Raw genomic sequence first — 23,364 nt, forward strand, 5'->3', positions numbered from 1 at the left:
CACTTATTTAGAAATGATTAATAAAGGAGCCGTTAGTGTTGGCTTGATTGTTATTTATGCCGCACCCTCTGATGAGCGCACAGCATGAGTGCAGGTAATTGTGAGCCTAAAGCTACACGTAATGAAAGAAAGAATACAACAAAGAATAAGTCAAAGGAGACATTGCTGTAGGGAAGAAATATTACAGTCTAGCTGCACAAATAATCCCTAAATACAGATATTATTTGCACTTGCCTACGTACATACCTTCTATTAATCTCTCTTAATAAAAGACTTATACAATTATGTTTGCTTTTCTCTTCTCTTTATGTCACTGCACTGTTGAAGGTTTTAGTATCTTTTGTGTCAAATTTGAGTCAGAGAAACCTCATGTATTTCTGCAAATAAATGTACTGCACGTACATTCAGAATACAGGTATGGGACCTGCTATCCAGAATGCTCTGAGGTTTTCCGGATAAGGGATCTTTCTGTAATTTGGATCTCTACTAAAGCATCAATTAAACATTAAATAAACCCAATAGGCTGGTTTTGCCTCCAATAAGGATTAATTATATCTTAGTTGGGAAGAAGTACAAGCTACTGTTTTATTATTACAGGGAAAAAGGAAATCGTTTTTTTAAAATCTGAATTATTTGATTATCATGGAGTCTATGGAAGATGGCCTTTCCATAATCTGAAGCTTTCTGGATAACGGGTTTCTGGATAGTGGATCCTATACCTGTATTTGTCTATACATTGGCTATACATAATTGTACATAATATTGCTTACACATCTAACGATAATACACAGTTCAAAAGGTAGTAAAGTTTGGATGCTCCTTATTTGAAAAATGCTCTACACTTTCAACATGAATAGGGATGGGCAAATTTGACCCGTTTCATTTTGTCAAAAATTCGCTGCTGCCGAAATGTCGCAGACACCCATTAAAGTCTATAGGCGACAAAATAATTTTGTCGCGTGGCAAAGTCTATGGGCGTCATTTTTTCGGCGAAACGAGGTGAAAAAATTCGTTAATAGTGCTGCTCCAGCAGAATTCTGCACTGAAATCCATTTCTCAAAAGAGAAAACGTTTTTTTTTATTTTCAATTTTGAAATCTGACATGGGGCTAGACATATTGTCAATTTCCCAGCTGCCCCAAGTCATGTGACTTGTGCTCTGATAAACTTCAATCACTCTTTACTGCTGTTCTGCAAGTTGGAGTGATATCACCCCTTCCCTTTCCCCCCCCCAGCAGCCAAACAAAAGAACAATGGGAAGGTAACCAGATAACAGCTCCCTAACACAAGATAACAGCTGCCTGGTAGATCTAAGAACAACACCAAATAGTAAAAACCCATGTCCCAATGAGACACATTCAGTTACATTGAGAAGGAAAAAACAGCAGCCTGCCAGAAAGCATTTCTCTCCTAAAGTGCAGGCACAAGTCACATGACTGGGGGCAGCTGGGAAATTGACAAAATGTCTAACCCATGTCAGATTTCAAAATTGAATATAAAAAAATCTGTTTGCTCTTTTGAGAAATGGATTCCAGTGCAGAATTCTGCTGGAGTAGCACTATTAACTGATGCATTTTGAAAAAAAACATGTTTTCCGATGACAGGATCCCTTTAAGGCTAAAGAATGTTGGGAATCCCTGATGTAGAGCACCTTAGTGGCACCAGCTGAAGTCAACAGAAATGCTAAAAGAAAGGAATTCAATTACAAGCATTGACATGGCTTCCATTGTAGAAGTTTCTATCCCTCTGGTAGAACAAGACCAAAGCTTTAGACTATTTCTTCAAAGCTAAAGGTGGCCATAGACGTAACAAATACGATCTTTCTTGGAAAAGATCTTTCCAAGAAAGATCATTCTCACGTGTAGAGCTGAATCGTCAGAAATTCAGGTAGATATACGGGAAGAAACAATAGAATTCTACCTGTATCTGACAATTCAGCACTAACAATTAGGGATGTCGCGGACTGTTCGCCCGCGAACTAATTCGCGCGAACATCGACCGTTCGCGTCCGCCGAATGTTCACGAACGTCGCGCAACGTTCGCCAATTTGGGTTCGCCATAGCTGGCGCTTATTTTTGACCTCTCACCCCAGACCAGCAGATACATGGCAGCCAATCAGGAAGCTCTCCCTCCTGGACCACCCCCACACCCCCTGGACCACTCCCCTTCCATATATAAACTGAAGCCCTGCAGCGTTTTTTCATTCTGCCTGTGTGTGCTTAGAAGAGCTAGTGTAGGGAGAGAGCTGTTAGTGATTTGAGGGACAGTTGATAGTAACTTTGCTGGCTAGTAATCTACTTGATACTGCTCTGTATTGTAGGGACAGAACTCTGCAGGGATTTGAGGGACATTTTAGGTTAGGTAGCTTTGCTGGCTAGTAAGGACTGCTTTTATTTTCTTTTTTGTTTTTTTACTTTGCTAGTTGCTACTATAAGAGCCCAGTGCTATTAGCCTAGCAGTGTTGGGGAGTGGGACTGGTGTGCTGCTCCTCCTAGTAGTTCACCACTACCAGCACCAACCAGAGTCAAAATTGTTACAAAGTATTCATGCAGAAAATTGTTTGGCCTGGCTGGTGTGGCCTAAGTAGGAAAGTGAGCTACACAGGTGGAGATCGTTTGAACAAATCTTCATTCTTGTTGTTACAAAGTATCTTATTTGCACCTGTTAGCTGTTCTGAGCTCTCTGCCAAAAGCCAATTAAGTTAGAAACTGGTTTTTTTCTGGCTGTTCAGTGCAGAGAAAAGAGGGACTTTCCAGTACAAAAGAGGGACAGGGGGTTGAGTGGTCAAAAGAGGGACAGTTGGGAGGTATGCAAGTGCCACCTAGCTGTGTGAGCTTTTTCACATTCTGTCTAAATAACAATAATAATTCCGTGTCCGTAAACATCACCTGAGTGATGTTTTTACAGCAGCAATAATATATTCCGTATCCACTACTGTATACGTTGCCCTTGCAGGCATTGTTTGCCCAGTCTTTAACCAAGTGCCACCTAGCTGTGTGAGCTTTTTCACATTCCGTGTCCAGAAACATCACCTGAGTGACGTAGTGTGATTTCTGCCCTTTACAGCACAAAACGCAGCGCTGTGTCAACAATGTATTTTTCAGATACATTTTTGCCCTTGATCCCCCTCTGGCATGCCACTGTCCAGGTCGTTGCACCCTTTAAACAACTTTAAAATCATTTTTCTGGCCAGAAATGTCTTTTCTAGCTTTTAAAATTCGCCTTCCCATTGAAGTCTATGCAGGGCCGCCATCAGAAATCACGGGGCCCCGCACAACAAAATTTTCGGGGCCCCCCTCACGACACCTCCCTAACCATGCCCCTAACCTCGCCCTCACCTTAACCACGCCCCCTCACCACAAAGGTCATATTCACAAACCGTATGGTAGCCCTGCAGTATGGGGCTCAGGGGCCCTGCAGTATGGGGCTCTGGGGCCCTGCAGTATGGGGCCCAGGGGCCCTGCAGTATGGGGCCCAGGGGCCCTGCAGTATGGGGCCCAGGGGCCCTGCAGTATGGGGCCCAGGGGCCCTGCAGTATGGGGCCCAGCAGTATGAGGCCCAGGGGCCCTGCAGTATGGGGCTCAAGGGCCCTGCAGTATGGGGCCCAGCAGTATGGGGCTATGGGGCCCAGCAGTATGGGGCTATGGGGCCCTGCAGTGTGGGGCTATGGGGCCCTGCAGTATGGGGCTATGGGGCCCTGCAGTATGGGGCTATGGGGCCCTGCAGTATGGGGCCCAGGGGCCCTGCAGTATGGGGCCCAGGGGCCCTGCAGTATGGGGCCCAGGGGCCCTGCAGTATGGGGCCCAGGGGCCCTGCAGTATGGGGCCCAGGGGCCCTGCAGTATGGGGCCCAGGGGCCCTGCAGTATGGGGCTCAGGGGCCCTGCAGTATGGGGCCCAGGGGCCCTGCAGTATGGGGCTCAGGGGCCCTGCAGTTCAGGGGCTACATTGGTGGCTCAGGGGCTACATTGGTGGCTCAGGGGCTACATTGGTGGCTCAGGGGCTACATTGGTGGCTCAGGGGACTTACCTGCTTGTGCTGGCGTCTTCTTCTTCCTCCAGGAGGGTCTTCTTCGTCGTCTTCACCGTCCGTTTGCTGTCTCCAGGAAGCATGTCCTCCTCCAGCGACGTCCTCAATCTTCTGACTGCAGGCGGCAGGCGGCGACGGCTTAAATAGAGTTGCGCCCGTGCGTACTGACGTCACGCGTACGCACGGGACGCAGCTCTGTGGGGAAAAATGCAGGGCAGAGTCAGGTCGCGGCCGGGCCCCCTGGAAGCGGGGAAATCCACCGGGCCCGGGAGGACTGTCCCCCCAGTGACCCCCTGATGGCGGCCCTGAGTCTATGGGGTTCACGACGTTCGCGAACCGTTCGCATTTTTGACGCAAGTTCGCGAATATGTTCGCGAACATTTTTTCCGACGTTCGCTACATCCCTACTAACAATGGCCGATGTTTGGGTCCCTTCAAAGGCACCCGATCAAAATTTTCCGTCCAGCCCGATCAACGAGCCGACCGATATCCAAGTCTTCTGCCGATATCGGTCGGCTCTTTTTCCACCATACACGCACCGAATATCGGACGAAAATTCGTTTCGTACGATATTATCTGTGTGTCTATGGCCACCTTAACACTTTCAGCACCACAGAAAAATATTCTCCTCATGAACAATATTCCCCGCGACCAATTTAATGTAGAGAAAATCTTTGCTAAGTAAAAAAAAAATAAATAACCGCCGGGGATTTTTCCTATTTGTGTTTCGGGATGTTAAGTAAGTCAGCGTTGCTGGGAATCATGCCGGGATCTGTGAGGCATGTGATGCCAAATAAACGTGAGGAGCAGAGGCTGATTAGTCAAAGCCACATACATCTGTGATACTCCAGAGGAAATGGGAAATGACATCCACAATTTCAGACTACTCAGACATTTACCACTGGAAAAAAAAACAAAAACTCATGACATACTCTCAAGCTCTGCTCTGGATCTGCTGCCACATTAATGAAATGAGCCTGTTCATTCCTTAATGTAGAGTATTGGTTAAAGGATACCATCACCTTTAAGAAGTATTTAAAGTAACGCATAGCGATGGGCGAATTTATTGGGCAGGCGCAAATTTGTGACGAATTTCTGAGTTTCACCGCGGGCGAATACATTCTGCAAAATTACCGCGAAATGGAAGAAATTCGCCCATCACTAGTAACGCACACCTTTGGCATCCTGCATGACATGCGCAAAAAACAAGTGGACGCCCCTTCTACTTTTTGTAATTTGTTCAACTTTTATTGTTCTTTTCATCATTTATTATTTGTGCTTTTTGAGTAATTTAGCTTTTTATTCAGCATCAGCAGCTCTCTAATCTAGCTATTTCAGCAATTTGGTCGCTAGAGCCCAAATTCCCCCAGCAACCATGTAGGGATTTGAACAAGAGACTGGAATATGAATAGGAGAGGACTAAATAGAAGTGCTAAGTAATAAAAAAGTAGCAGTAATAACAAGCCTGAACAAGTACTTGTTTTTAGATGGGGTCAGTGACCCCCATTCGAAAGCTGGAAAGAGACAGAAGAAGAAGGCAAAACATTCAAAAACTATAAAAAATAAATAAAGAAGACTGATTAAAAAGTTGCTTAGAATCAGCCATTCTATAACACAATAAGAATTTACTTAATAAGAACCACCCTTATAAGCTACACCTATCATTGCTGACATGGGTGTCCCTGCATTGCACAGTTACAGTGGATGGGCCCTTGTTTCAGTGCCATATTGCCTCTAAGTACAAAATGAGATCTGTGTTGGGTTCCTGCTAATGGAGAGGAAGAACTTGACTGACCTGCACAGAGCTCTGACCTCAACCCAACTGACGAACTGAAATGCTGATGCCAGCCAAGCCTGATCACCCAACTTCAGAGACCAACATCAGCTGTCTCTCCAACCACCCACTGAGGCCCCTTGTCCCCTGCATTTTCAGAACTCTTTCCAGTAAGTGTAATCAGAATCAGGCTCATGTATTTCTGCAAGTGCCATGAACAAAGTGCAAATTTGAGCTCAACCGCCATGTTTTCCCCATAATGCAGTGTTTTCCCATTTCAGTCGATGCATCAAAACAAATGCAATTGCACTTCTACTTCACCGTAACTTGGACACAATTGCACTGAAAGTTTTCCATGTCTGGTTGACGTCATTTCTGGTGCTCTGCGTAAGGGGCGACATGTGCATATTGGTGCAGAGTGCTGAGGCAAACAGGGACGTAACTACAGAGGAAACAGAGCCTGCGACTGCAGGGGGGCCCAGGGGTATAGGGGGCCCAATGAGGCCCTAATTAATGAGAAATTTTAACATATATATATGTAAAAAACTATAACCTCTGGATTTGTTGGGGGCCCTAAAATTGATGCTGTGTGGAGGTGGTGGTAGCTTCAGGGTTCCTCTATGTTAGTAGGTGAACCTGTGGGAGGCAGGAAAAACTGAGCAGTGGCATAACTACTGGGGGTGCGGGGGGGTGCGATCGCACCCGGGTCCAGACCCCTTAATAACTCTTATCAAAGGCAGCCGGGCAGGGAGGGATTTTTTGGCATGTGTGGTGGGAGTGCGCTCCTGTGCAATTCTTTTCACTGATCTCTCGTTACGCCACTGAGACTGAGTGGTGTAAAATGCAACTCTACGGAAGTGCAAAGAGCTCAGTTTAAAGTAATTGCCTTTAATGAATGGGATTTTGCAGGCAACTGACTGTGGGGGAATTGGTGCAGATGCAACGGCATTAGGAGACATAAATTACATAGTGGAGGGAAACCTGAGAGGTCTTCCCCGTCCCTTGTTGGTGTTGTGCCCGCACATAACTAAATATGTGAAGTTATATTTGTATTTGTATTTGTACTTGTGTGAGTATATGTTTTTATCAGCAGTTGTAATAAAGTGTGCTTATACATTGGAACAGTAATGTTGAGCCCCACTTTTTCCTTGGTTCTTTTCCTTCCCTTATGGAATTGACCTATTGTGGTTACTGTAGACTGAACAGTGTCATTATGCGGCACTCCTTTAGGGAGAATATTATCAGTGCAACATTGTGATATTGCTGTTTGCTCTGCAGGACGGGAAGAGATAAGAAGAAATAAATCTGTCTAGATCTCCAGGAACCTTATCACAACACACCTTGTGCTCATTCTATCTTTTTATTTACTTATGAATAGGCAACCTATCTTCACTAAATCTGGATATTAAATAATGTGTCTTTAATCACAGTGTCGTTAAAGTGGACCCGTCACCCAGACATAAAAATCTGTACAACAAAAGTCCTTTTTAAATTAAATATTTAGTCCAATTTCTTTTTTATTAAACCATTCATAGCTGTTGTAAACTCATTTAAAAATATCAGCTGTCAATCAAATATTGCCTACACCGCCTCTATGCCTAGGCATAGAGGCGGGGCAAGCAATTACTTTCACTTTCCATTCAGCACTTCCTAGATGTCACTGCTCTCCCCAGATTCCCCCAGTTATCTTAACCATTTAATTGTGTAACCAGGGCATGGGGATGGACATTGGGTCCCTGTCCCCTGGTGCACAAACAAGATTCTGAGATGAAACAAGGCTTGTCTTAATAAAAGTGTCCACAAAATGGCTCCTGCCTGCTTGCTATAATTATGAATTCCCAGACTGATGGAAACAATATTGAAATAATTTATACAGTGTAATTAAAGTTCATTTTGCTTGACTAACATGATAAAATAGGATTTGGAATCATTTTGTTTGGGTGACGGGTCCCCTTTAATAATGCATTTTTTCTACATTTTTTTTTATTGATTAATTAAAATATAATACATTGGTTGGATGGTTATTTAGCAAGTGAGGGAATACAGAGTTATGGGAGATAGCTCATAGTACAAGTTGATCCAGGGACTAGTCCCATTGCCATTTTGGAGTCAGGAAGGGATTTTTCCACATCTGAGGCAAATTGGAGAGGCTTCAGATGGTTTTTTTGCCTTCCTCTGGATCAACTGGCAGTTAGGCAGGTTATTTATAGAGTTAAAAGGTTGAACTTGATGGACGTGTGTCTTTTTTCAACCTGACTTACTATGTTACTGTGTTAATATTTGTTACACTATGTTATGCTGTAAATAGCCAATTTTACTGGAGCTCTTATGGCACACATTATTAGAAAGCCAGGGTTATCTTAATGAGACACACTTAAAAAAATGACAATCCCATTAACATCATGCCAACTGTGGAGCATGCCAACTACTGCTGATACTCTCATTATTGATCTTTTTAGAAGCATATTGGTTTCATGTTAACAGAGACACACTGGTATCTATTCCTGTGTTACATTTTCTTATTTGCAGAAATGGGACATTTCAATGTTCTGTAATGTTATTGCCTCCATAGAGCAAATGGTGGAGTATTATTTAAACAGTGTGTGAGAGAGTGGAATGGAAAGAACAGGAAAAGTCTGAATCAAGTCAATACCATCTCCATGGAAAGGCTGTTGTGTCAATCAGTTTGTTGTATCACGCCCAATGGTGACAGCCCTAAACTACCTACGACCTCTTGGCTGACTAACAGTAGACTTTAAAGGTTTAGACTTTAATTTCACCCACACACCGACAGTAACTGACACTGGCAGTTTCCTTTTCCTTTGAAAGTTCTGTGACTCAAACTAAGATTAGGGATCTTCTGCCCAGTAAGGGCTGCACATCCGCTTGTACTCCAGGTGAACTGGCTGGGGGGCATTTCAGTTCATCATTGTTTGGTGCATATTATTGTATGACTATAGGGATCATGTACAAGGCTCGTGTATGGTCCCCACCATTTCCCTTCAGTCAGTTGTGCATAAAACAGGTCTGGACTGAGAATTAAAATAGGCCCTGGCATTTCAGGTACACAGAGGCACAAACAGCCTCCACCAGCCCACTAAATACTGACTTTCTATGGGACCTTATAGCAGCCCCTCTGGCATTTGCCAGAACACACAGATTGCCAGTCCGGACCTGGCATAAAACCACTTGCACCTAAAGAAACAGGTACAGATGCCATTAGCACTCTGAACAATGGAGTGACGCCAGCTGGACTTTTGAGTAATAGCGCCCTACCTGCAACCAACTGCGTGCATAGTTGTGGTCATTTTGGCAATTGCAATGCAATTTGGTAGGTGCATTTTTTTATTATTTGTGTTTTTTTGAGTTATTTAGCTTTTTATTCAGCAGCTCTCCAGTTTGCAGTATCAACAGTCCGGTTTAAATAAGAAACTGGATTATGAATACAAGAGCCCTGAATAGAAAGATGAGTAATAAAAAACAATAAATTTGTAGCCTTACAGAGCATTTGTTTAAATGGGGTCAGTGACACCCCCCCCCATTTAAAAGCTGTAAAGAGTCAGAAGAAGGCAAATAATTAAAAAAATGATGAAAAAAAACGAAAAAATGAATGCCAAAAGTTGCTTAGAATTAGACATTCTATAAAACACTTAGGGGGTTATTTATCAAAGTCCACATTTATCTCAATATTTTCTGCTACAATCTCTGAACAAATCCCCTCGGGGTTTTAACACTTATTTATTATTAAATTTATCCGAAAATTAGCTTTGCGGGAAAAAATCATATTTTCAAGAATTTTTTTAGACTTTTTCATCCGATTGTCACGAATTTCTCGATTTTTTTGTAATTTTCACCCAAAAACTCTGAAAACTTCGGGGTATTGCCCGAAACCCAGCGCACATCAAACAATCATTGGGACTTCTCCCATTGACTTATATGCAACCTCGACAGGTCTGAGATGCCGGATTTTCAGATTCTGACTTTTCCATCCTCGGGGTTTAATAAATTCCAAAAAGAAATGTAAAACCCCGATTTTATTAAAAAAAAATCACACATTTTTTCGGGATGTTTGCATTTGGAGTTTAGTAAATAACCCCCTAAAAGTTAACTCAAAGCTGAACCACACGTTTAAAGGCAACACGTTTGCCAATCTCTTACTATGTAAATATCAAAGGCCTAGCCACACTCAGATCAACCGTCAGATATAACACAGATACAATTATGGCCTATTAAGAAAAAATACTTTAAATGCTGTGGAAATGATTGTCATTATTTTCTGTATCTTTAATTCTTTTGTTTATGTGTAATCATCAAGGTTTTATAATGGAACTGATTACATGTATTTACTTGTATGGTTACTTCCATGCTGTAAACAGGTCATCTGTGTATAACGTGTATAAGGTTGAGCCATTTGTTTCCTTGGGGATACTGTATCCTAGATAGAGACGCATTGCAGGGGAATATAGATAATATAGTAACATAATAAGTTAGGTTGAAAAAACACACACGTCCATCAAGCTCAAACTCTTATGTATATATTAAACCTGCGTAACTGCTAGTTGATCCAGAGGAGGCCTGTTTTGAAGCCTGTTTGAAGCCTCTCCAATTTGCCTCAGAGGGGGAAAAAATTTCTTCCTGACTCCAAGATGGCAATCGGACTAGTCCCTGGATCAACTAGTACTAAGGACTATTTTTAATAACCCTTTATTTCCTTACTTGCTGAAAAACCATCCAACCCTTCTTGAAGCTATCTAATGTATCAACCAGTAAAAGCATTCTCTATTGATCATTTGGGTTTACATTGGGGTGCAAACCACCATATATTCTGTAAGCTTGTACCTGCCTTCAGGGCCGCAGTCAGGGGGGTACAAGTGTCTTGGGCCCAGGCCTGAAGGGGGGGCCCAGCAGTGCTGCACTTTCGAAAGAACCGGGCACCCCTTGACAGCCCCAAAGCCGTGCGGCCATTTCCGACGTCCCGAACAGCTGAAATGCGGAAGTGCCGAAAAGCCAAACAGCCAAAGTTATGAAGCGGCGAAAAGGTCCAAAGTCCTGAAGCCACGAGTTCAATTCAACTGAACACCAATGTGTGTTTTTTTATTTTGTTCAATCCCCTGGCCACCAATGTATTATTTTAATACTCTATAGGCCCCTGCCACTAATGATTTTTTAAAAAATATTCTTTGGGGCCCCGATTTTTTTTAACTTATAAGAGGGGTCCCTGGCACCAATGTTTTTTTTTTTAACTAATAGGGGGGCCCTGGTCACCAATTCTTTTTTTTAACTTGTAGGTGGGCCCTGACCACCAATTTTTTAAAAGAAAATTTAAGGGGGGCCTTAGGCACCACAGTTTTTTTTAACTTATAAGGGGGCCCTGACCATCAATAGCTTTTTATAACTTGTGTGTGTGTGGGGGGGTTACCTTTTTAAGCACTGATGTCTGTATGGTCTTTTTAACTGTTGTGTGGCGTGGGCGGGATCTGGGGTGGGCAGGGCTTAGGGGGCCTCAAACATTTTATTGCATGGGGCCCCGTGATTTCTAATGGCGACCCTGCCTGCCTTGGATCATTCTGTATTGCCACTTCAAAATGTGCCCAGAAACCTGCATGTGCCTTATGAATACAGCACGATATTCATGAGTCTGGGGGCAGCATGAAACATTCCTCCCTCCCCTACCTATTCTCTAACTTGAGCATAATTATCAATCCAGTTCTAGGTGCATTTCATAATCAGTCTTCACACAGGATAGTTAATCACCCCTATTAGCATAGGATATTCTACAAAAAGAACCATCACTGTCTACGTCTGTCTAGCCTTAGCTACAAACTGTAAGGAAGCAGTTCCCTCTAGGGGACAAAATATCATAATACATGGTCGAATGTTTTGCTCAGCATTGACTCTCACATACAAGGAAGCTCCCCATTCACCAGCAAGAAATGTATGATTAGTTTGAAAAAGAAAAACAGACACTGATTATTTATTAGTTATTCCTTTTAATAAATATATCATGTAGAAAGAAGGCATTCGATTTAAAAAAAGAACCCAGCTCCCAGGGCACACAGAAACATATGGGCACAATACAAAGGGATACGGCCATTACAGACTGCACATAATCTGGTTCTCCTTAATGTTTGGCTGAATATCATGGAAAGTATTGAACATTCTTATTTCATGGGTGATAAGTCTTTCTATTGCTAGAAATACACTGCTCTCTCACATGTAAAAAATATCGAAAATACTTACAAAAATATAGTCTTATATATTCACCCAAAAGAAAAGAACTCCAGAAAGGTGGACATGAACACACAGTGCCTCTATCTGTATAATATATGTGGAATGAAGAAGTGGAAGGCCTGTGCGTAGATTCTCTATAACGGTGATCCCCAACCAGTGTCTCGCAAGCAACATGTTGCTCACCAACTCTTTGGATGTGGCCTCAAAGCAGGTGCTTTGAATTCCTGGCTTGGAGGCAAGATTTAATTGCATAAACACCAGGTGTACTACTCAGCAGAGCCTCCTGTAGGCTGCCAGTCCACATAGAGTCTACCAAATGGCCAATTGCAGACCTTATTTGACACCCACAGGAACTTTCTTCATGTTTGTGTTGCTCCCCAACTGTTTTTAACATTTGAATGTGACTCACGGGTAAAAAGGTTGGGGACCCCCGTCCTATAAGATTACCATTCAAGAACAATAACTTGGAGGACCTTGGGGAGTTGCCATTCAGAAGACAAGGCAATCTAGACTGTACACAGCAATATGCCTGAATCCTGGAATTATATTATGCCACATGTTTATATGTAGAAATATCTCACCACAGTTTCTACTAGATGAGTGGCTTAGGCCACACCAACTCTTGATTGCTTCAGATCGGTTTAGCTTTTCTTTCCATTGTGGACTGAGGTATAATGGGATGTTCCATCTAATTCAGCTCCAGTGGTTGTCCTTGAGCAACATCCCATCAAACCATAGACAACAAAGGAAGAAGTACTTTCTATGAGTGGACAATGGAATAGAGTTTGAAATGGAATACAATTCCTAAAAAAGATAACACCACCCTTTAGGGATAATACCGAGTGGGTAAATGTTTCAATGGCAAGTCGCAAGTAGTTCCTTCTACTGTATGATGTCCCTTGACTCTCTTCCGCTAACCCATCCGCTGAAACATAATCAAGCATGGTCACTGATATTGGCTTTCAAAATGTAATACAGGTGAGCTTCTATGATGATACCCAGTAATTGCATTGTAGTTATAAATACCAGTATGTACGTGTAGTGTCATATATAAATAAGAACATCCATATGAAATCTGGAAAAGTGTAGAAGAAAGGAATATGTAACTGTACTCTGTAGCTAACCTGCGCTATATCAACCCTTATAATCCAAACCATAACTTTGTTGAAGACCATTGTGGTAGTCAACTGCATAAAATGAGGCCGTTCAACAGCCTGATAGATACATATATATATATAAATTATTCGTTTCAAGATCAGCACATCAGGACAAAATTGGTTTTCAGGATGCGTGTTATTCTCTTGCTCCAGATGCTGTATTCAAATTGCAGAGCTCCGTTGAAGAAATAGATATAACCTAGAATCAAAGAACAAAATTAAATATACATAAGCATTTTCATGCAGGCCTAGAAGTTATTTTGGCTTCTTAAAGTCATTGGGGTTTAATGACTTAAGAAGTTAATCCAATTACATATGTTCATTAATTTTGCCAATAGATTGATAAAACAGATTGCTGATCAGTTACTACTTTTGGGGGCACATTTACTTAGCTCGAGTGAAGGATTAGAATGAAAAATACTTTGAATTTCGAAGTATTTTTTTGGCTACTTCGACCATCGAATTGGCTGCTTCGACCTTCGACTTCGAATTGAACGATTCGAACTAAAAATCGTTTGACTATTCGACCATTCGATAGTCGAAGTACTGTCTCTTTAAAAAAAACTTCGACCACCTACTTCGCCACCTAAAACCTACCGAGCACCAATGTTAGCCTATGGGGAAGGTCTCCATAGGCTTTCCTCGCAATTTGTAATCGAAGGAAAATCGTTCAATCGATGAATTAAAATCCTTCGAATCGTTCGATTCAAAGGATTTAATCGATCAAATGATTTTTCCTTCGATCAAACGAATTGCGGTAAATCCTTCGATATTCGAAGTCGAAGGATTTAACTTCGATGGTCGAATATGCTTGGTCACAGATGCTTGTTAACTGGAAATTAGATTCTTTCTGAGGCTAGATGTTCACTATTATTACATTTTTATTCATTCTACATACTTTTGTTCAGACTATCGTTTTCGAGTTTCTAGTGATCCAAAATATTTCCTGATTTCTAGGAAAAAGTTGAATATCTTGGACAAAAGTGGTTCCAAGACTGTGGGTCAGAGCCTTGGTTGTGGGGGTCTATTCACAATGGCAGTTAGGGATTTGGGGAAAATGCCCATTTGCTCTAATTGATATTCCTGAAAGCCCATCTCGGAAGTCAGTTAGAGTAATATAGGGAGTGAATACTCTTTTCAGCTTTCATAAGGTTTTCATATGTCTGTAAAATTGTTTAGAACTAAGGTGGTGCCCTGGCCAAATGTTTAGCTTCAAAGGGTGCCTTCAACCAAACAGATCAAACTACCACTAATTTAGAGCATACTAAACATTATTTAGGGTACTTCCTTCCTGTCTCCCCAGGAACCAGTGTTACTTTTGCATTTAACTTCTGGCCTCTTTTTTATTTACTCAGAATTAAAGATTATAAATGGTAGATATAGATATGGCCCAGTTGACTAACTTGCACTGTGCCTTCACTAAAAATGACCTATAAGATACATACAGTATCACTCATAATTACAAAAAATATGATTGTCAAACCATTTACCATTTCTCTGATAAGCAGCATCTACTTTTTCTCCGATTCCCGGGAAGTCCTCTGAAATCAGTCTCGGGAAGCCCTTATCCATGGTTCTGGCTTCTTCATCAAAACTATTTCAAGGAAAAGGGGAAATTAATACATGCACATATATGTCTGTAATTTACCAAAAATAATAATAACGAAATAATAAATATCAGAAGGTAGTTCCTAAAATCTTTTCATGTTTGTGGCTTTTCTGACTTAACTTCTGTGGAGACTCTGTATCCATTATACCAGTCTTCATTTTGTAAATATAAGACCTATTCATGTTCCACAGCCTTTTCTGTCATTTCTATCTTCCAACACAGGAGAAGTTTCTGTACTTAGGGAAATAGTGGAGGGAGGAGATGGTCCTCCTAACATTTATTTTCATATGGATATGGCACCCCTGAGCTTTCTTCCCCATAGAAATCTATATTAAGATAGTTATTTATCAAAATCTGAAATTTTTTAAGAAAACCACTCTGACCAAATCCACACTGACTCCCCCCCTCTATTTATCAATACATTTTCATGAGAATTTCTTGTGTGAGAAAACACTCAAGAAAATTGTGAATTTTAAAAAAAATTTGGATTTGTCGCAGAAAACTGACTATTTTGAATTTGATGCCTGAAAACCTGCGACTTTCTTGGATTTGACGCAAACGAAACACGAAATCTTTACATTATTGATCGAAACCCAGATTAGATCAGAATTTCAAGACATTGACGTCTACATAACCTCGGCTGGTCAGAGCTGGAGTACTTTTTCAGACTTTTAACACAGACGGGGTTTTAATAAATTTCAAAAAATTTGGGGTTTTTTCTACAAAAAATGCTGTTTTTTCCCCTTAAAAAGTCTGACCAGAAATAATTTGACTTTAATAAATAACCGCCTAAATGTTCTGCATGACTGATGGAAATACTGTAGATCAGACTATTTAGTTTCCGCTACAGCTGGAGAGAAACAAACAAGAGCCACACAAAAGCATGCCTCTTTTATCATAACCATGTTGCATGATGGCATAGGGGTGATTACAATAAATGGAGCAAACCTTTGGTGGCAATTTAAGTATACTAGTACATTTTTAAAATATTGTGATACTTTACCTCCAATAACTGTCCTCAGCGAAGAAGAGAGTTTTCCCAATGGCTTTATTATACACAGCTGCATCAATAGCCTTTAGAGTTTTTGGAAAGCCAAGCTCATGGAGTTTTTTAGGATAATCTTCCACAAAATCATATCCATTAAGCGCCCAAAACTTTTTACCTAAGAACAAGGTAAGCAATATTCACATTAGCAAAATTCACATTAGAATGTAAATAGGACTAGACCAAACAGGAGGCCATTAGAATAAATATTATCTAGAATATTAGAAGCTAGATCACCTTGTAATTTATTATGAGCTTACTACATGGCGGTAGACTGTCATTGAGTGTAAGAGTTTTGACATTGATGATTTAAGCCCAAAGGAAGGGTCCCATCTATCCTGCATTACCAGGGGCCTTATCTTCTTCAACTTAAACCATGTCTTTCCTTTAAGAATACATGATTATTGCACAAGATTTGAGTGAATGAGCTACAGACCTCTAAATATGTAGATCAAATCCTTGGCTGGGTGCTCATAGGCAGCATCAATCTTATTGGGAAGTTCAGGCCAAAAGGACTTGATCAGAACAAGTTCTGCATCTGTCATCTGAGGGTGAACCCGCCAGAAGAACCTAGAAAAAGGTGGGTGAAGATCTGTTTATAATTTACATACATAGAGGAGAGATATTTCAACAAACTTCAAAAGCACCTGTGTATTTGTACAAAAACAATACATTATCTGCAATAATTTACAGCTAAACATATGAAATAGGTCCTGCCCTATCATTTGTCTCCTTGTCTATGCAACAGAACTATCCATTTGGTCCACTAGATGGTGATAGAGATATCAAATGCAATACATGAGTCAAACACTTGTTCAATTTAATATAAATGTATGCAGAAATTAAAGGACCAGTAAAACCAAAAAAAAGGAAGGTTTTAAATGAATGACAATACAATGTACAGTTGCCCTGCACTGGTAATACAGGTGGGTTTGCTTCAGAAACTCTATATAATTTATATAAACAAGCTGCTGTGTAGCCATGAGGGCAGCCATTCGATCACAGGACACACAGTTGATAAAAATATAAGTTGTGATGAATGCCATTATATACAACAGAGCTATACTGTTATCTGCTGTGTATCCTGTGCCTTTTCTCCTTTGAATGACTGCCCCCATGGCTACACGGCAGCTTGTTTATATAAACTATAGTAGAGTTTCTGAAGCAAACACATCAGTTGTACCTGCACAGGGCAACAGGACATTATATTTTCATTACTATAAAATGCATTTATGTTTTGGTGTTACTGGCCCTTTAAATAGAACATAGAAGCAAATTTATAAATAACCCACACTTTATATAGCCAGAGGATAAGCAGAAATACTGGCAGGTCCATACCTGTCTTTAAAGATCATCTTTTCTCCTCTTAGTTCTGTGATCGCATCAATGGTTAAATCAGGATCACATTTTTCTGGAGTTTTAGGGTGTTTTGGATGTGGATCTCTATTACCAGAGCCTGAAATAGATAATAACAATTATGATAACTGGAAAGCATTGCTCACATATCATCTGGCATCAGCACCATAGATCATACAGGTGTGTGCTCCTTTCAGTCTTCAGACCTATCCTGGGCACATGGGTATGTGCAAATTGCAGGCATAAAAAAGGTCTACACTGGTCTTTAATGGGACTTGTAGGATACTTTGGTATATTCACATTAGGTCAAAGTATTTTAGAGAAGGATATCACTGGAAACTGTACAGGAAACCAGCCACTTCCAAAGTAGAGAAGACATCTCTACCAAGTTGGGAAATGTATTGTGCAACTGCACCTAAACTGTACTTTCTGAAGCAATAAGTAAAATAGACAGAGCCTACATTCCTCTGTAACTTCTTATTGTAATGGAAATGGAAGTCACTACTCACATCCAAGATGGCGACGGTGTCCAAAATGGCGACTCCCTGCCTCTCCATGTGGATCCTGCTGGTCGCAGCGCTATGACGCCAACGTCTTCCCGCCTGCCGATTGGTCGCCGGCGTCGGAATGGTCGCCGGCGTCAGAACGTGCATCAGTGTCTAAACGCCAGTGTCAGGACGCCAGCATCAGCGTCATGACGCCATTGCGCCCAAACTTTTGGCGCCAATCCTGGCCTATATAAAGCCTTCTGGACATTGCAGACATTGCCCAAGTAAAGGTTTAACTTTGTGTATTGCTGGGTGTGTTATTACTGATTGATTCCTGTGTACCAACCTTGCCTGTTATTTCGGATTGACCCTTCTCTGCCTGGATTGAACTATTGCCTGGACTTTTGACAACTCTCTAGCCTTACCCTTCTGATACCGCGAACTTTGGTCTAACTACCTGCCTCCTCCTTGGTCCTTACTCCACCTGTGCCTTCGGGCCCTTACACTTATACAAAGATGAAAGGTAAATGCATGGTGTAAATTGTAGAAACCATAGTTATTTTGGACTTACCATACAGAGCCTGAATTCCTTGCACATCATCATCGGGAAGTACAAAGCGACTTGTTTCTGTGTAGGTGTAAACTGGGAACATCAGAGATCCTGGATCCCTGGAATGATCCAATCCCAATGCATGGCCAAACTCATGAGCAGCAACAACAAAGAGGTTGTATCCTGCAAGATAATACAAAACCACTCACATGATATTGATCAACTGTTACTAAGTTTCTTTTGGGAGGGCAAGTTCTTAGAATCAATTACAGGGCAGTTTTACTCCCAACCAAGACTATAACCTTAAATTAAGCTTATGTTCACCACTATCTTATGATCCCACCTCGCCTACCTCCTCTTCTTCTCAGAACATGTGAATAAAATTAAAGGGGAATAGAACAGGAATGCTAAGACAACAATATGATGGAAAGTAACTTGTGAAAGTGGTGGTGGGAACAGTGGAAAGAAGAATAGCTGCCATATCCCTTAATTAAAGTAAAGTCTGTTAAGGGCTTCAGTTGCCCTTTAATAAACATCTTTCATTGACTTAAAACAGTGCAAGTTACCTTTATTGTCCGTTGAGAACATTTCATCATCGTCAAAGTGAGTGTCACCTCCGATCTTTTCCCCAGGTGGAAAGGCATGAGCTAGTAAGCCATCGGGTCCATCAAATGGATAATAGTCTCCATGCTCTAAGTCGGACACAGAAATGCTAAGGGTTAGTGGACAAGCTTCTTGAGATGTTCTACAGACAGAGAGTCTATTTGTGATAGAATAGGACATGACTAGGTAGAATTTACTGGCCAATTGGTTGAAAGCAAATTGGGTTCTACAAGTCTGCTAATTTCCAGAGCCCATGCAAAAAATTGGTTTCAAAGAATTAGCAAATACATGCTGTCTGCTGATGGATGCTTACTCCTGTGATTTTTTTTTTACTTTGTGGCTATATTAATTGTATGATGAAACATTATATTCTATAAACTTTCCAGGATGAAGAAAGGAATACATGTCAGATGTATTAGTGCGGTCCTATTTCCTACCTTTCTTGCCAAAAGCGACCATGATGTCAGCAGTGCCTGTGCGGAGCCTGGTGAAGTTCAGTGGCGTGACATCACTCCACACCTTCAGTGCTTTTTTGATGGCCCTATCCACATCACTGGTGGATAAATCTGGGGTGTAGTTCACAATCCTGAACCAAAAAGAAAACCTGATGTTAAGCCTCTGGTACTAATGTAATAAAATAAGAGGACGACATCAAACAAATACTAAATGGTACAACAGGAGGTAGTGGTAGCATAAAAAGAAAGGCAATATTGCAGATTATTTATGAGACATGACTATTTCATTCAGCTTTAGAGGTCTGTCTACAGAAATATATTAATATGGCAAATGAGATGATTCATGATCTACCTAAGAAAGAAAATCAAGAAATAGGATATACACAAGGGGGGTTATTTATCAAAGTCCGAATTTATCTCAATATTTTCTGTTACAAACTCCGATCATATCCGATTTTTACCGAAAATTTGCTTTGTGGGAACAAATCAGATTTTCATGATTTTTTTGGATTTCTTATCCGATTTTCACGATTTTTTTGGATTTAACATTCATTCATTCACACAAAAACTCAAATTTTTGCCCAAAAACTTCGGGGTATTGCACAAAACCCAGCGCACATCAAAAAATCTTTGGGACTTCTTCCATTGACTTATATGCAACCTTGACATGTCTGAGATGCCGGATTTTCTGATTCTGACTTTTCCATTTTTTAAAAAATTCAAAATAAATTGTGATTTATAAATTTATAACATTTTTAAATTGATAAATTTATAAATAAAAATCACAAATTTTTCGCGATTTTTGCATTTGGGGTTTAGTAAGTAACCACCTAGGTCTTTATAAGTACAGCTTCAATGAGAGAGGGGAGAAAGGGGATATGAAGGAACCATGCAAGTACATCAAGGACATTGGAGGCTGAAGGGAGAAATACAGAAAGTGAACATGGGTAGGAAATGGGTCTTTATTGGGAAGGTGCAGAATAACTCAGTAAGGATTCAAATACAAATATAAGATATTAAGCAAATATATGTAAGATCGAGGCACTTAATGGGCATATCTGATTGACCATCTGTTTCTTTTCTGACATTGAATGGTGTATGTATCTAACATATGTAAAGTTAGGAGCACATTTACTAAGGGTCAAATTTCGAAGTGAAAAAACTTCGAAATTCGACCATCGAATTGCAGTAGTACGATATTCGAAGTCAACATTTTGTTTTATCGAATATTGCCATATGTGATCCTAGTAAAATCATTCGATCAATCAATTAAATCTTTCTAATCGAACGTTTCAAACAATTTAATCGATCGAACGATTTTCCAAAAAAAACCTTCGACTTCTAAAGAGGTCCCCATAGGCTAACATAGCAATTTGGCAGGTTTAATGTGGTGAAGTGTCAAAGTCGAAGTTTTTTAAAGAGACAGTACTTCGATTTTCGAATGGTCGAATATTCAAAGCTTTTCCAATTCGAATCGAAGTCGAATATGGCCTATTCGATGGCTGAAGTACCCAAAAATTACTTAGATATTCGAAGTTTTTGAATTCGAAAATTCACTTTGAATTCACTTCGACCCTTAGTAAATGTGCCCTTATATGTAAGTGGGTGAAAGTAAGTATTTTATATTTGTGGTAAGGCAAACTTAAGTGAGTAAATATGATCTACAGGTATGGGACCAGTTATCCGGAAGCTCAGGACCTGAGGTGTTCCGGATAACAGATCTTTCCGTAATTTGGATCTTCACGCCTTAAGTCTACTAGAAAATCATGTAAACATTAAATAAAGCCAATAGGCTTTTTTTTGCATCCAATAAGAATTAATTATATTTTAGTTTGGATCACGTACAAGCTACTGTTTTATTATTACAGAGAAAAAGAAAATCATCTGTAAAATTATTTGTATAAAATGGAGTCTACGGCAGATGCCCTTTCCGTAATTCGGAGCTTTCTGGATAATGGGTTTCCGGATAATGGATACCATACCTGTACTTGTAATGACAGAACCTAAAATCAATATGTAGGAGGGAAGAGCAACCTGCAGCCTTCCAGATGCAGCTGAACTGCAACTCCTAGCATCAATCGTGATACTGAAAATGTTGCTTCAGTCCTAACTGGATCGATGCCGCCAAAATGATCCATTCTGCTCAGATCTATATAAACATTGTGCAGAACTCACTGAGGCTGTTAATAGCACCAGTATGGGTGCCTACAGTTCATGGTTGCTATAGGTAACAGCACTCATCTCCCCCTGCTTTCATTAATGGAGTAGTTGGTGCATACTGGTTTTGCACATTTACTCACTGTCAAGTAGTTGTAAACACTACTAGTGATGGGCGAATTTTCCGGCGAAGCGAAACGGGCAAATTTGCCCATCACTAAACACTACAATTAAGTTCATCACCATTGAAGAGTTTCAGTAATGTTCCAAAAACCTCCCAAACACTGCCAAGTCTCTACAGGGGGAATGTAATAAAAGTCGCTAAGAGCAAAAAGAATTAAAATTCACATTTCTAATGTAATACTCTCCTTTCAACTGTTATTACATTGCACATTTTTATTGTGCATTGCCCAATTTTAAGAAATGCGTGAAGGTGTCGTAATCTTTTGGAGCAAACGTAACGACTTTTTCAGTAAGTTCTATGTCATTCACTGCGCAATGGCGCAAACTATAAAATTCGCAAACCTTCTTCCACTGTTGGAAGTGATCGCTAAACAGTTTCCGGGTTCAGAAAAGCTATATTGAATTTGCGCAAAGGAAAACTTTTCGCATTGCGAATATTTTTCCGTTACCGACTTTTATTACATTCCCCCAGGTAGTTGTACAGGTATGGGACCTGTTATCCAGAATGCTCGGGACCTGGGGTTTTCCGGATAATGGATCTTTCTGTAATTTGGGTCTTCATGCCTTAAGTCTACTAGAAATTCATTTAAACATTAAATAAACCCAATAGGCTGGTTTTGCTTCCAATAAGGATTAATTATATCTTAGTTTGGATCAAGTACTATCGACTGTTTTATTATTATAGAGAAAAAGGAAATCATTTTTAAAAATTGATTATTTGGATAAAATGGAGTCTATGGGAGACAGCCATTCCGTAATTCGGAGCTTTCTGGATATCGGGTTTCCGGATAAGGGATCCTATACCTGTAGTACCTTGTGCTTGTTACCAGCCTCTGTGCTCCATCTCTATTCTAGATCAAGCCAGAGCCACAGCTGGAGCAGCATTCTGTATTAGATGGCAGGGTAACAACTGACTATTGTAATGGTTTATTAAACTAATTTACTCTCATCCGATTCTATTGTATTTGCTTACCTGTATGTCAGGTTATTTCTTGGCCATTTTAGTTTTCTTGGAAAGAAGTTGTATTGCCCAACATCAGGGACACCACATCTTGGCTGTTTCATGATGTCCAGAGTATCTTCATTGAGTTTCCCAGTCACCTCCAAACCAAAGAAGGACTGCATCTCCTTCAGCTTGGTCTCTACGCTATTCACATCTTTCATCCTCAGCATGCCCGCGGGGTTAGATGACGAACTGTAAAGCCTGTTTAGGTAATGCTAGGAGAATATAAAACATTTTTAAAGTCTCTTAAGCATAGTAATATCTAACAACGATCCATACAAAACATAAGGTGAGTAGTGGAGATACCTCAGCCAACTGTAGGTCTCCTGGTGTCAGTTCAGAGTCTTCATCCTGTGAAACAGGGGCTGAAAGGCAATAAGTGAAGCTCAGAGATAGGACAAACACTGACAAGGATGAAGGAGCCATGCTTGGCTTTACTACTCTCCAAGAATATGAAGTTTTCATGGTATAGCTGAGCTCTCTTTATAGTCCCGGGAGCCATGAGTCACCTCTGGAGTCATGAAAAACAAATAATCCTGTGGATGGTAAATATGATTCCTGCTTAGTCCTCCTACAGGACATGATGGTTTGTGGGAGAGAAAATTCAGAAATGTGCGCCTTTAGTAAGGAAATCTTTAAGTAAACACACAATCAGCACATCTGTTTATGGGAAACAGAATTGCATCAAGCGGAGTTCACCTTTTTTTCTTTTATTTTCATTACTCTG

General features: G+C 40.6%; 1 protein-coding gene across 1 annotated transcript; it reads right to left on the reverse strand.

Moving 5' to 3' along the window:
• Positions 1-11,770: 11,770 nt before the first annotated feature.
• On the reverse strand, positions 11,771-23,072 carry mmp13l.S (matrix metallopeptidase 13 (collagenase 3) like S homeolog). The gene is given in 10 exon segments (NM_001100931.1): positions 11,771-13,387; positions 14,679-14,782; positions 15,801-15,960; positions 16,279-16,412; positions 17,181-17,298; positions 18,258-18,419; positions 18,803-18,928; positions 19,277-19,425; positions 22,608-22,852; positions 22,944-23,072. Coding segments are annotated over 10 exon segments (1,419 nt in total). The 5' UTR covers positions 23,064-23,072; the 3' UTR covers positions 11,771-13,286.
• Positions 23,073-23,364: the final 292 nt, after the last annotated feature.

This window comes from Xenopus laevis, chromosome 2S (genome assembly GCF_017654675.1).
Source record: "Xenopus laevis strain J_2021 chromosome 2S, Xenopus_laevis_v10.1, whole genome shotgun sequence".
Lineage (NCBI taxonomy): Eukaryota > Metazoa > Chordata > Amphibia > Anura > Pipidae > Xenopus > Xenopus laevis.